This window comes from Ochotona princeps, chromosome 25 (genome assembly GCF_030435755.1).
Source record: "Ochotona princeps isolate mOchPri1 chromosome 25, mOchPri1.hap1, whole genome shotgun sequence".
In the NCBI taxonomy this organism is placed as follows: domain Eukaryota; kingdom Metazoa; phylum Chordata; class Mammalia; order Lagomorpha; family Ochotonidae; genus Ochotona; species Ochotona princeps.
Genome location: NC_080856.1, coordinates 16755409 through 16770885, shown reverse-complemented (window position 1 = coordinate 16770885; position 15477 = coordinate 16755409). Strand labels below are relative to the sequence as shown.

Genomic DNA, 15477 nt, shown 5'->3' with positions numbered 1-15477 from the left:
GACTCTTGGCTTCAACCAGGTCCAGCTCTGACTGAGAGCCAAATCTCTCCCTCTCTGCCTTTCAACTAACTAAATCAATAACCCGTTAAAAAAAGTAATATATTGTTGTCTAAAATATTTTTGTGAATGCCTTCAAAGTTTAAGCATTGCATAGAAACTATCTAAATTTCACATTTTATAATCACTGCTTTATATATTACATATCCATTTCTCTTCATTTTCTATTTTTGATGCATCTAATCATTTTTGCTTTTTACATGCTTGTCCTTTTTATTGATACTGGCATTCTACAATTTTCTCATTTTTTAAGAAAAAAATTTTAAGATGTATTTATTTGAAAGTCAGAATTGCAGAGAGAAACAGAGATCTTTAATTCATTGGCTCACCCCCTCAAACAGCTACACTGAGTGGGAACCAAGATCTTCATCTAGATCGGCATGTGCAGGAAGGGGCTCAAGCATGGGGGTCTTCCTCAACTGCTTTTTTCAGACGATTAGCAGGGCGTTGGATCAGAAGTGGAGCAGCTGGGATGTGAACTGGTACCCTTGTGGGATACCAGCATTGCAGGCAACAAGTTAGCCCTCTGGAACAGAGCACCAGCCATCAAAAAATGTTATCTTTTATCTACTTGAAAGGCAAAATATAAGTGAGAGTGAGAACAATCTTCCATCTGTGTCTTCCTCATATCCCTGGAACAACCAGCACTGGGCTTGAGAAGCTTGAGCCTGGTCTCTAAGGTGAATGGCAGGGGCCCAAGCACCGGAGCCACCGCCTACTGCATCCCAGCATGCTTGAACAAGAAGCTGGGTCAGAGACTGACGTGAGGTGCAGGCATCCCAAGCAGTGGCTTAACCCACCGTACCACAAAGCCTTCCCTTCCAAGTTTGTTTTACCTGTTCCTTTGTGGTTCTCCAAATGTCCAGACTTAGGAGTCTAAAGAATCTTGTCTCTACTACTTAACTAGCTGAGTGACTTCTTGTGTGTTTTAATTTCTTTGTGTATAATGTGGAGTATACTCCTTAAGTATGATATGTAAGTTGTAACATGTCTTGGTACTATATGGAATTATCATTTTCACCTCTGGAAAATTCAGTGTCCTTTTAGATTGCCTCTTCACCTAGCCTGTCCCATTCACTAATCTCTGTCAGCCATTTCCCCAACCTACAGAGCATCTTACTCCTATCTAGGGAGCAAAGGCAAAGATTAGGATTTAGGAACCAGAAACAGGGATGGCACTATGGAGCAGTGGGTTAACCCTCACCTGCAACACTGGCATCCTATTGCGGTGCTGGTTTGAATCCCACCTGCTCCATTTTTGATCCACCTCCTTGCTAATGCACCTAGGAAAGCAACGGAAGATGGCTCAGATCCTTGGGTCCTTGCACGCATATGGGAGACCCGGAAGAAGCTCTTGGGCCTTGCCTTTGGCTTGGCTCAGCTCCAGCAATTTTGGAATTGAACTAGAGGATCGATCTCTCTCTCTCTCTCTCTCTCTCTTTGTAACTGCCTTCCAAAGAAATAACAATAGCTCTTATTTTAAAAAACAGAGTCAGAAGTACCTAGCAGTGCAGTATGTAGAGGAGAGACAGGCTCCTTGTGGGTTGTGGTTACAAGGCTCCTGCTCACAGGAACTCCCCACCTACTGCAGGACCTCCCAGCCAGGCTACCTGTCCTTGTCTACAGCCATTTCCTGCTTCTGAATTTCAAATGCCCTACAACTAACTAAGTTATTACTAACTTATATACATGTCTACCAAGGCATGTTGAAGCAGAAGACATCCATGACATGTTTGCAGAGTGATGCAAATCACAGTAGTTTTGCTTTCACAAAGTCCATCTGATTTCAGATAAGTAAAGCTGTAAGGTGCAAACACACAGCCTCAGTTGCCAGGAACTAGAAAAGTGGGAGTAGTATGAGATCCAACACTGCAAACAGGAAGCATGTGCACTGAGAAACATGCCACACTACCCCAACACATATGAGAAAATGTCAAACTCCAAGGGAGTTCTGTGATCTCTCTCTCTCTCTCTCTCTCTCTCTCTCTCTCTCTCTCTCATACACACACACACACACACACACACAGAGAATATGAATGGGTATACAATGCTAAATAAAACCTTGGAAAGAGTTAAAATGTTTCTTCAGTACAAATGACAAATATAGCAATTCTTCTTGAACTACCTGAACAAAATATTTTTTAGAAATTCTAATTTTGTACATCTTCTCACCAGAAACATGTGAAGTCATGACGAAACAAGTAACGAGACTGAATCTACAAAGTAAAGAAAACAAAAAGAAATAAAAAACGATTTCAAAGAGAAGGAGAGAGAAAGCTGGCCCGTGCTCTGGGTTAGTCTAGAGGGCTGTAGCAGGAAGATGGGGACAGACCACAGCCAGAGGCCAGGAACCCACCATGCGGCAGGGACTAGTCACCTGAACCCTCAAGTGCTGCCTCATGAAGCACAGCAGGGGTGCAGGACTGGAACCCAGGCACTCTGAGACTATTATAAAGGGCACTATGGAATCTCAAAAAAGAATCAAAAAGTTGTACTTTGTAGGACATGCAAGGAGTTTTCTTTTTTTTTTTTAAAGATTTATTCATTTTATTACAGCCAGATATACAGAGAGGAGGAGAGACAGAGAGGAAGATCTTCCGTCCGATGATTCACTCCCCAAGTGAGCCACAATGGCCGGTTTTGCGCCGATCCGAACCGGGAACCAGGAACCTCTTCCGGGTCTCCCACGCAAGTGCAAGGTCCCAATGCATTGGGCGGTCCTCGACTGCTTTCCCAGGCCACAAGCAGGGAGCTGGATGGGAAGTGGAGCTGCCGGGATTAGAACAGGCGCCCATATGGGATCCCGGGGCTTTCAAGGCGAGGACTTTAGCCGCTAGGGCACAAGCCGGGCCCATGCAAGGGGTTTTCAAAAGGCTCATGAGAATGTATACGATGAACAAGTTTTGCATCAATTTAAAAAGCTTTCTTTAAAGATTTATTTATTTTTATTGGAAAGGCAGATTTACAAAGAAGAGAGACAAAGATCTTTCATCAATTAGTTCACTCCCTAAGTGACCACAATGGCCGCAGCTGAGACGGTCTGAAGTCAGGAGCCAGGAGCTTCTTCCAGGTCTCCCAAGGCTTTGGATCATCCTCGACTGCTTTCCCAGGCCACAAGCAGGTTGCTGGACAGGAAGGGGAGCAGCCGGGACATGAACCAGCACCCACATGGGATCCTGGCGTGTGTAAGGTGAAGTTTTACACACTGAACCACTACGCTGGGCCCTGATTTCAAAATCTTTTTTTTTTAAAGATTTATTTATTTTATTACAAAGTCAGATATACATAGAGGAGGAGAGACAGAGAGGAAGATCTTCCATCCAATGATTCACTCCCTAAGTGAGCAGCAACGGGCCGATGCGCACCGATCTGAAGCCGGGAACCAGGAACCTCTTCCGGGTCTCCCACGCGGGTGCAGGGTCCCAACGCATTGGGCCGTCCTCAACTGCTTTCCCAGGCCACAAGCAGGGAGCTGGATGGGAAGTGGAACTGCCGGGATTAGAACCGGCGCCCATATGGGATCCCGGGGCTTTCAAGGCGAGGACTTTAGTCGCTAGGCCATGCCACCAGGCCCCAAAATCTTTTGCACCGACATATATTTACCTATTAATTTCATTTTTCAACTTTCTGAAATATCCTCAAACTCAGGAACTGTTACACAAGATAACTTTCTCCATTCTAAAAACGCCTGTCCCTCAAAGATTTTAGATTATATGAAAAAATGAAATTTCTTTGAAGAGCTTAATAAAAAATAATCCTGCCAGTATGTGTGCGGGCTGGATAGCAGGGCTGGTTGGGTTGAACTAGGCTTTAATGCCCATTGACATGTATGAGAGCTAGATGGGATGTAGGACAGACTGAACAAATCAGCGGTACATACTGGCATGCATGGGAACCAGGGTAGGGAGCAGGCCTGTGGGGGGGTTATGGGGAATCGCCCCAACCAGGCTGCAGCCCTCTCTGGTGTGCGTGAGGGCTGAGTGTGAAGTGGGCAGGATTGGGCTGGGCTGCAACACCCATTGGTTCGCATGGAAGACAGAGCTGGAAACAGAAATGACCCAGCAATTGCAACAACCAGCATGTGCGTAAGCTGACTGGGGCGATGGACTGTGCCGGACCCCGTACTGGCAAGCACACACAAGAATCAGGTCTGGGATCACCTCAGACAAAGTTTCTTTGGAGATCCCGCCAACTGAACTGTTGATCTCAGAACCCCAACCATGAAAAGACTATGTTAGCCAGTGGATTCTGAATAGATTTCACCGCAATTGGAATAGCGAGATTGGCAGCTATTCAGAACTGTTGAATTATCAAAATTCTTTGAGCAGCACCCTTGGAGCATGCTTGAGGAGACATAGGGGACTTGGGATGGGTGGGAGGCTGGGTGGGGCTTCTCCCTCTGTTTCTCCCCTGACCTCAGATACAGGGGGAAAAATGATGATATTAGTGTGGAAACAACTTTCCTGTAGCCCTTGACCCTTTGTACCCTAATCAACTAAGTAAGATTATTAAAAAAAAAAAATCTCTGTAAGGCACTTTTTGAATGACTAATCTGTGACACAGACAAAAATAGCTTATTTATTTCCCTAACAAATGCGTTCATTATAGATTGCATACTTCAGATTAAGGAAAGTAAGAATAATTAATATCATTTATTATAACATACAGAGCATTTTGTATTTAGGGTATATTTCTAGATATATGGCAAAGGACAAACAAATATATTTACACAGCAATTCCTCACATCTTAGCTCATCAATCTAGCTAAAAGCCCAGGATAATTTAAAATAATTTTTGGCAGTGTTAAAAGCATCAGAAAAGCTATTTAAGAAAATCTACAACATATATCACAATTCCCTGAGTTTATAAAGATTATGGAGCATGTTCCCTGGGGCTAGCCTTGTGGCATACATAATGGGTGAAGGGATTGCCTGTGACACTGGTATCCTATATTGGCACTGGTTCCAGTCCCAGCTGCTCCATTTCCAATTCAGCACTCTGCCAATGCACCCGGGAAAGCAGCAAAACAAACAAACAAACAAAAAGACCCACATCTTTGGGTGACTGTCGTCATCTGGGAGACCCAAGACGAAGCTCTAGGCTCTTGGTGTTCACCTGGCCCAACCCTGGCGATTGTGGTTTGTGCGGGGTGATTCAGTAAACAGAAAATCTCACTTTCTCTTTCTTTCCATCTCTCTGTGGAACTTTCAAAAAAACTAAATAAATTAAAAACAAACAAACAAACAAATGCAGGCCCAGTGTGGTAGCCTAGTGGATACAGTCCTTACCTTACACAGGCCAGGACCCCATATGGGTACTGGTTTGTATTGCCAGATGCTCCACTTCCCTTCCAGCTCCCTGCTTGTGGCCTGGGAAAGCAGTGGAAGACGGCCTAAAACCTTGGGACCCTGCACCTGCGTGGGAGACCTGAAAGAGGCTCCTGGCTTCAGACTGGCTCAACTCTGGCCATGTGGCCACTTGGGGAGTGAACCAGTAGATGGAAGATTTTTCTCTCCTTCTCTCTGTAAGTCTGACTTTCCAATAGTAATAATAATAATAAATGTGTGCTTTCCTTTTGTTTAAGCTTTGGTGATTTTATTAATCCTTTTCATATTGCTGAAGATATCAGTATTTTCATTAAAAATATCTTACATTTTGGGACCCGGCACAGGGGCCTAGTGGCTAAAGTCCATGCCTTGCAAATGCCAGGATCCTGTATGGGTGCCGGTTCTAACCCTGGCGGCCCTGCTTCCCATCCAGCAACCTGCTTGTGGCCTGGGAAAGCAGTCGAGGACGGCCCAAAGTCTTGGGACCCTGTACCCATGTGGGAGACCCAGAAGAGCTCCTGCCTTTGGATCGGCTCAGCTGCAGCCATTGCGGTCACATGGGGAGTTAATCATTGCACGGAAGAGCTTCCTCTTTGTCTCTCCTCTTCTCTGTATATCAGACTTTGCAATAAAAACAAATAATAACCTTTTTAAAAAAAATCTCACTTTTTGGTAATTTTATTAATGCTTCCCTTGTTCTTAAGGATGAAGCGTTTTCTTTTTGGTCACTTTCTCAAAGTCTCCAGTCATCCTGGTTTAGTTAGTTGTAAAGTGGGAACCTAAGGCTAACCAAGGAAAAGCTGGGAGTCTAGAGCGTACTAAAGCATGTGGCTGTAAACATTACAACAGTTCCAGAAATTCAAAAGACGCATTTATTTCTATCATGGTCCTTAGCCGTATTTTACTGCTAAGTTTATCAAATCCTTGACTACGTGCAGAGCAGCAACAACGAGGCTTCACTCCACAGCCATTTGCAAAACGAGGACAGTCCGCTCTAGGGTAGATTCAGTGTTAACATTACATCTTCAACTCAGACTTATCCCTAACATCAGTCTACAGCCAAAGAGATGACAGTGTGAGATGATTCCCTCTTGGACAGTTAACACAACCATCAAACGCAGCAGCAGAATCCTGTCTTGTTTATAGGGGAGACGAGCCACAACAGCGCACAGGAACAAATGCAGCTTTCTGAGCCAATGCTGCGTTGCTCGGACTCCGACACAGCCATTTCATCGCCTCACTTTACCAATGACCTCCTCCAGACCCTCCATGCTCCTGTCCTATCCAGTCCCAATCTCCACCTGCCACTGCAGGGGACAGGGATGGCAAACAACATGTGCTAAGAATAGAGCACTTAATCAAGACTTCAGAAGGCCTACAGGCTCGGAGCTGCAGATGGAACTTCCATCTACCCACAGCCAATCACTGGCTCCTCAGCAGCAGCTGGCCTCGTTCACAAAGTGTAGCCACAGTCTGCCTGTTGCTAATTCCTCAAAAAAAATAACTGCTCTGCATCAGATATACTGAGCTGCCCCATGTTCCAATAATTAGAACCATGACCAACATTAACATAGTCATCATATATGCATAAAGTACAAAGAATAAAGACTCCTTTTATTTATACTGAGTATAATATAGACTGAATTTCAAAAAGAAATGAAAGCATGTTATCTCAATGATATGCAATAATTAAAATCCATCCAACCAGCACGGCTGTAAGTTAATCAGTAAGATTCTATAGCAATCTGTGTGATTTACAATCTTACATACATTATCATCTGTTATAGTAAGCAATTCTTTGCTTATGATTTAAAGTCCTTCTGATTAAAAAGTGATAACTGAATTCCAGATGTCTTTCTATAGGTTAACAGTTGTTTATCATGTTCAAACAGGGAAAAAGTGTGTATACACACATACATGTATGTATGTATAAACAATCTATCTGAGAGCAGCTGCTCATCACGAAGCTTAGAAATTAATTTTGTGGGGCTAACATCATGCTGCAGCAAGTTAAGCCAATGCTTGCCATGTTAGCATCTTACATAACAGTGAAGTTTCAGACCTGGTAGCTCCATTTCTGATCCAAATACCTGTTTTTTTTTTTTGTTTTTTTTTTTTTAGGATTTATTTACTCTTATTGAAAAGGCAGATATACAAGGAGGAGAGATAAAGATCTTCTATCCACTGGATGACAACCTAAGCTTGACTAACCTCTGACAGCGCTTTCTCCCAGACTGCACTCAGAAATACCAGCTGAGTATCCCGAGTGTGAAACTCCACAGTCAAAAATGTTGCAAAAAGCCTGTGGCACTTTTAGATGCTCAGTGTAGGGATGCCTGACCTGTGTAAACAATGCAAATATTGCCAAACCCGAAAAAAACTTCAAAGTTAGAAGTACCTCAGGTTCCAAGCATTTCAGATGGAATAATTCTGAAGTACACAGGATGTAATTAACACTGCCTTGAATCAAGCAGAATTAAAAGCTCCATTTAGGGCCTGGCAAGATGGCTCAATGGGTATATCCTCACCCTGCAAGTACCAGCATCCCATATGGGTGCCAGTTCATGTCCTGGCTGTTCCACTTTCCATCTAGCTCACTGCTTGTGGTCTAGGGAGGCATTCGAGGACGGTCCAAAGCCTTGGGACCCTGCACCCATCTGGGAGACTGGAAGAGGTTTCAGGTTCCCTGCCTCTGATCGGCACAGCACCGACATGGGAAACATTGATTCAAACTTTCCACTGTGAGGTCAGGTGACAGTTTTTTCTAAAGACAACATTTCAAAATATACAAATAAATCACCAGTAAACAATCTGTTCAGTTTAATAAATTATTGATATGATTAATATATCAACAGTTGGGCATTTTGAACATAAAATTCTAATAAATTAAATATAAGCTTATGATTTTTGACAAATAGGAATTTTTAAATCAAGAAAGTCTAAAAGCACATTGATCTCATCTGCATAAAAGAGCTTCTAAAAACCAATATTCCTAGGACATACACCAAATTGAAAGGAAGCAAATCCTATTGCTTAGAACTCACATGTATGAACTCAACATTTAATCTCTGAATTATTGAAACTAAACTACGAAATCATCTAGCTAATGGTGTGCTAACTAAAGTATTAAACCATACTAACTAATTCCATTAAATTACCAAGGTTGGGCCCAGCATGATAGCCTAGTGGCTAAAGTCTTCACCTTGCATAAACTGGGATCCTATATGGGCACCAGTTTATGTCCTTATTGTTCCACTTCCCTTCCAGCTCCCTGCTGTGGCCTGGAAAAGTAGTAGAGGACGGCTCAAAGCCTGGGGACTGTGCACCCGTGTGGGAGACCGGAGGAACCTCCAAGTTCCTGGCTCCAGGTTGGCTTAGCTGCGGCCACTGAAGCCACTTGGGGAGTGAACCAGTGGATGGAAGAGCTTTGTCTCTCCTTCTGTTAATCTTTTTTAATAAAAAAAAAAAAAACTTAAAAAAAGACTGCCACACTTAAACTATAATAAACCTAAATAAAATATATTATAGAGAATAAAATAATAGACACAGATCTCTGTCATTTGTAAGATGAATGAACCACAGAACAATATCGCTTAAACCCATTTAGATAATGAAAAAGATGTTCTGTTTATATCTAAGATATAGGACAGAAATAAAGAGCTTTAAACTTTGTTTTGGAGTCTGGTCTCTTGCACAACAGCTAGCTCTCACGCTGGCTTTAGTCCCCTTGACTGGTCATGATCCTTCTCAATAACACCCACATTCTGCTCTGATGTTACCGCCATCACCTGATAGGACCTGTGGAGTGAGATAGTACATGCAATGACTTGGCACAATCTCTGATTCCTTGCAACTGTTTGATAATGGCAGTTATTTTTATTTTCCTACCTTCTCCTTAAAAAGTAGACATTTTTTAAAAGATTTTTTTTTTATTTATTTGAAAGGCAGAGTCAGCGAGAGGAAGAGATACAAAAGATATGTTTAGAGAGTTGTTCCCTTCGCTGCATCATTCCCCAGAGCAGCACAGCAGCCTGGGATGGGCCAGTGGAAGCCTCGAGTGCATTAAGGTCCCCCATGTGGGGGGCAAGGGCTCAAGTTCTCAGGCCATCACCAGCTGCTTCCCAGGTGCACCGCCTGGGAGCTGGAGCAGAAGCAGAGCTTAACCTGCAGAGCCACACATCAGCCCCAAAAGCAGACTTTTTGGAGCCACTTCAGAGTCAGAAAAAAAATGATGTAAAGACATCTTACTATAGAAATTTAGATTTGTAAGCCACACACATTTCATGGTCAAAAACTGAATGACCTTAGGGAAAAAATACATATGCAACAAAAGAAAAAACTGAAATATATGTATGTATTTTACACGATTTATATTTTATAACCTACTACACTTCAGAATAATAAAGTCAAAGTGGAAAATTCTTTTATGAGCTTATCTCCTCTTGCGAATTATAGTTATACTGAAATGTTCTGGCAATCATAAGACTTTTACAATCTTTAGGGAAATACAAGCTTCTAAAAAGTTGTTCTTTCCGTATTTCAGTTTATATTCCCAAGTCACTCTTTCTGAAGAATGCTTGCCTTTACACTTCTAGCTTTTAGTGAGTGCCGTGGCACAGCCGGTTAAGCTGTTACATCAATGGCATTCCATCTCAGAGTGCTGGCTTGAGGCTCAGATGCCTTGCTTTCTCTGGTAATATGTATGGAAAGCAACAGATGGTGACCCAAGTGCCTGGCCTCCTTGTGGCAGTGGTTCCAGACTGGCCAAGCCCAGCTGTTCTGGCTGCCTGGGATGTGAATCAGTGGCTGGACAGTTCCTTTGTCTGTGCCTCACTCTTCTGTTACAATGCCTTTCGAACAAATCTGAAAAAGTACAGCCCTCATTTTAACTCACTGCTTGAATACACCATTAACAATCTGATTTCTGGGGCCCGGCGGCATGGCCTAGTGGCTAAAGTCCTTGCCTTGAAAGCCCCGGGATCCCATATGGACGCCGGTTCTAATCCCAGCAGCTCCACTTCCCATCCAGCTCCCTGCTTGTGGCCTGGGAAAGCAGTTGAGGACGGCCCAATGCATTGGGACCCTGCACCCGCGTGGGAGACCCGGAAGAGGTTCCAGGTTCCCGGCTTCGGATCGGCGCGCATCCGCCCGTTGCGGCTCACTTGGGGAGTGAATCATCGGACGCAAGATCTTCCTCTCTGTCTCTCCTCCTCTCTGTATATCTGGCTGTAATAAAAAATGAGTAAATCTTTAAAAAAAAAAATCTGATTTCCGTCAGAGGTCTCAATTTTTCACCTAGAAAATAATTTTCCATTTATAGATGCAGTTTTTATATCAAATGTCAAGCCAACATTTCCACTAACAGAGAATGCTAAAACTTTTGTTTCAAGTTTTTCCTATACTATTTTCTTCTAACTGTTTGCAGTGACAATATTTCTAAGAAAATATTACTTATTTATTTGAAAGAATTATAGAGCAAGAGGGAGAGAGGGCAAAGACAGTATGTATTTGCTGGTTCACTCCCCAAGTGACTGCAACAGCCAGAGCCAGGCCAGGCTGAAGGCAGGAGCCAGAAAGTTCATCCGGTCTCCCATGCGGGTGGCAGGGGCCCAAGCTCTTGGGCCACCTCCTGCCGTTGTCCCAGGCCCATCAGCAGGCAGGGACTGGATGGAAAGTGCAGCAATAGGGGCATCCTTGCATGGTATTCCAGTGCTGCACAGGAAGCTTAACTGACTATGCAACAGTGCTGAACCTGCAAAGTGAAACTATTTTCAAGGATGAGGATCACAGAAAGATTTAAAGAACAAAACATGCCATATGTAAGAACACAGAAAGGCAGAAAGTACTCTCTTCAGCTGCCAAGAAATAAACATCAACACTAAAATGTTCCTAAGTCATGAGTCGGTAATCAACTACAGTCTACTATGCGTTTTGGAGTATTATATGCTTAGGTATTCCACAGACAGTAAAACGAAGGTTGAAGACGACTTTCAGTTAGCCAGCGGCCTGGTAGGTTCAGTAATTCTGGGTAATTTAGAGCCAGACGATTGGATTTACAGTATCAACTCAAACATGTTGAAACATTTTGGTTTTGTCAGTCTTTTGCCATTTTTACTTTCATTAAAGTCACATCATCATTACCACTGCTCCCACCATCCCTAGAGCAAACTATTTGCTACAGACACACACACTGGCTTTTTCTTATACCATTGTCCTCTGAGGGGACCACTTCACACAGATTTTTTTTTCTGGACATTTTCAATATTTATGCTATACCTTTCTAGACATACTATTTACAGCAATATAATTCATAAATGTATAGCACTATTTTATTTACAGCCATAAACCATGTTTTTAAAAAGTAACAGACATAGCAAAGCATTTACAGTTTACAAGAAACACTAGCCATCTAATTATCTACAGGGTTTCTATGTCAATGTATGGCCAGTCTTCAATAAACAAACAAGGTTAACAAAGTTAACAAAAAGATACTTCTAAAATCATTTGTCAGTATTACAAGAACTGAATGAAAAAAAGCATCATGTTAGCACGCAAAAAATCTGGCCATCTGCTGGAACAGAAAGTAGGTACTCTTTCTAAATGAGTCTTTCAATTATGGTAATGAAATGTCCAAAGATCATTTTATGTAAATTCCATGAATTTAGCCTGTCTCCAAACCTCCCTAAAAATCACCAGAAAACCCAGCAGAACAACCTGTATACAAAGTAAAGCAAATAAACAAAGATGATCTCATCTGTTATGATGATAGTTAGGGGGTAACTGAAAATTAGTAATTTCAAACAAAATTCACACATAAGGAATACTACTTACAAGCTGCTCTGATTTCACACCATATAACTGGATGGTCTTTGCCACATTTTTTGACACAGCTAATGTGAGGTTTGCATCAACAGCAGCTACATTTAGCTCACTAGAGAAAATGAAAACAGGTTTGAATTATTAGCAACACGGTTCATCAGCAAAGAGCAACATATAAATCTAAGCCTCATAAACACACTGAGAATCTTTTTAAAGGTTTTAATGACTGTTTCCAAAAACTTGGTTGTGGTGTTACATTCTTTCCCTACATTTAACAGTAATAATAAAAAAAAATGCTTGGACATGGTTTTGGTAATGATCAGCTTCTCATTAATACAAACATGCTACATGTAGTTTCAGTCTGTGATTGAGAGTAAATTGTGTACAGATTTTTAAAGTCCTGTTCTGGGTAGCACTGACAAGTGCAATTAGAGGCATTGTACATCTTAGACATCTGCAAGGAAATGAGTGCTCTGAATGGAAATGATGACCTGGGAGGGACATAAGCTAAAAATACAAATTACACATGCTATTTCCACTCAGTTTCTTTAGAAATTAGATCCATTCATGCTATTTTGTTCAGGGGCACTTTGAAAATATATCTAAAGCATAAAGGCTTATAATTTGAAAATTTAAAACTTTGGATTTTTAAAGTATTTCTGTTATTCATATTTTTTATTTTAACACGGGCTTCAAAAAATGGCATCTTACAAAAACCATACAAAGACTCCTAGGAGTTAAAAATGATATGAATTTCCATATATAGGCAGAAAGTAGGAATAGTTGGTGTTGTCATAAGTAGGGAAATAGAACTAGATTTTTTTAAAAAAAAGAAGTAGAAAAGTATAAAACAATACTAGTGCATATCATGTGTTATAAAAATGTTCTTTTCTCTACAGTGTGAACACATGATTTTCTTCAGGTCCATTTCTAAACCTTATAAATTAATACCAGCAAAAGGACGTTTCTTCAAACTTCGGATTGCAGTTGATGACAGCACTGTCAAGCCAGAGACAGACGGGAGATGCGACTTCAATATTCACACAACATGTCAAAGAAATCAAGGTCAAGGTAGGAATGTGTTCCGGTTTTTTGTGTACTTTTATCGGGTAAGGTTATAGAAACAATAGTCTCGAGTCAAGACTTTCTAAAATCAGGATAAATACATAACAAAGACCAATATGCCATACAGATATCTAGGTATGTTTGTAGCGGACAATAAACTTATGCAAGTGTCTTTCAGGGTCTTTCAGAAACCATCTATTTGCTAATTTGTCATCAACGAGAACTGACAGCTGTACATCTTGGCCCTAAACTAGCCTGACACCGTTTTTACTTTCCAAATTGTCCATCTCCAATGTACAGATCTACTATCATGACATCTTGTTGGCTGTAACAGGAATTGAGGTAATCTCAACTGGAAACTCATCTGGGTAACTTTTTTTTTAAAGATTAATTTAATTTTATTGGCAAGTCAGATATACAGAGAGCAGGAAAAACAGAGAGGAAGATCTTCTGTCTGCTTATTCACTCCCAAGTGGCCTCAATGGCTGGAGCTGAGCCAATCCGAAGCCAGGAGCCAGATTCTTCCAAGTCTCCCACCCAGGTGCAGGGTCCCTAGGCTTTGAGTCATCCTCAACTGCTTTCCCAGGTCACAAAAAGCGAGTTGGATGGGAAGTGGAGTCGCTGGGATTAGTACCAGTGCCCATAAGGGATCCCAGAGCATGCAAAGCGAGGATTTTAGCCACCAGGCTACCATGCTGGGCTACTCGGGTAACTTTTAAACACACACATTTGAAGGCAACAGTACAACTGCACTGTGCCAGCATCCACCGGTACCTTTACCAGGCCTGCTTCCCCTTCTAAGAGTTTCACAGCTATCAAGCTCCAAACAGAAAACCCGAGCAGGCTTGTCAGGAATATTATACTGTTTCTATCACAAGCCGGCTTCTGGATTTAGGAGAAAAAAATACTATCACCTATGTTTTTACTTTCTCATCGTGTAACATTATTTTTAACCACACTTGCCTATGAAATATAAGGACTTTACAGTGGTCTCAAAAGCTAGGTGTACTTTCTTTGACATGATACAGATTAGGTTCCTTTAAGCCTACATGTAAATAGCCTTATTAACTGAAATATCAAGTGCTGACTATGTGTGCACTCATTCACTGAAAAATTGACTGAACTGCAAGCCTAACTAATTATTATTCCAATAATTCCAGAAAGATGAAATGTGAACTGCTACCTCACGGTATTAACGAATATGGCAAACACTGCATGGCATGGGGTCAGATAAAACACACTCACCTTGCTATCGTCTTAATGATGCTGTCAATTTCATCAGAGGAAGGAGGATTACGCCCACCGGGGGGGAAAACCAAGTTGATGGGGTCAAAGAGTCGAGACAAGGACTTGGACAGGTAAGCAGCCTCATAGGGTTGCAGTGAGTCTTTTAAAGCTTTTTCTGGACTGTGGGAACAAAAAAATTTTCAGTAAATTCTACAACATTGAATGCTACTGTAGCAGACTATAAATAGCTCTTAAAGTACATCTCCCATCAGAACTCTATAATAAAGAAATTACGGAGTATATTTAGAAATATATAACTATTTCAGTTAGCTTATGAGTTTCACCCATAAATGTAATTTGCACTAGTACCTACTGTATGGTCTGTCACTTCACACAAAAAAAGAGTAACACTGGAGGGTCTGGCGCGGTAGCCTAGTGGCTACAGTCCTCACCTTGCATGCACCAGGATCCCATATAAACGCTGTTCTAATGCTAGCAGCCCCACCTCCCATCCAGCTCCCTGCATGTGGCCTGGAAAAGCAGTAGAGGACGTCCCAAAGCCTCGGGACCTGCACCTGCGTGGGAGACCTAGAAGAGGACTCCAGGTTCCTGGCTTCAGATTGGCTCAGCTCTGGCCGTTGCAAGCATTTGGGGAGTGAATCAACGGATGGAAGATCTTCCTCTCTGTATATCTGGATTTCTAATAAAAATAAATAAATCTTTTTTAAAAAAAGAGAATAACACTGGACCATTCTACGTATCCCAACAGAGGCTGAATCCTGCTTAACAGGCAAGAGACACAGCAAAGAGGCACGCAGGCCTGCAGAGGCTCCATCCATCGCTCCCCATCCCTCCACAGCTGCCATCCCCCCGCCCGCCCCGCTGACAGGCAGTGTGCAGATGGAAGCTGCCAGTCGTTTTCACTATTCAAACGAAGGCAAAAGGAAAAGGTCCTGGGGGAGCCTTGTGATCACAGAAATAC

The 15477-nt window shown here is 42.1% G+C and overlaps 1 protein-coding gene across 1 annotated transcript in view; it reads right to left on the bottom strand.

Moving 5' to 3' along the window:
• The window catches only part of COG5 (component of oligomeric golgi complex 5), a 254069-nt gene that overhangs the window by 37670 nt on the left and 200922 nt on the right, over positions 1-15477 (bottom strand). The window contains exons 13-14 of the mRNA XM_004598593.4: positions 14514-14675; positions 12216-12315 (exon numbers count right to left, since the gene is read on the bottom strand). Of these exons, the coding sequence (XP_004598650.2) occupies positions 12216-12315; positions 14514-14675 (262 nt within the window). The remainder of the gene's footprint in view (positions 1-12215; positions 12316-14513; positions 14676-15477) is intronic.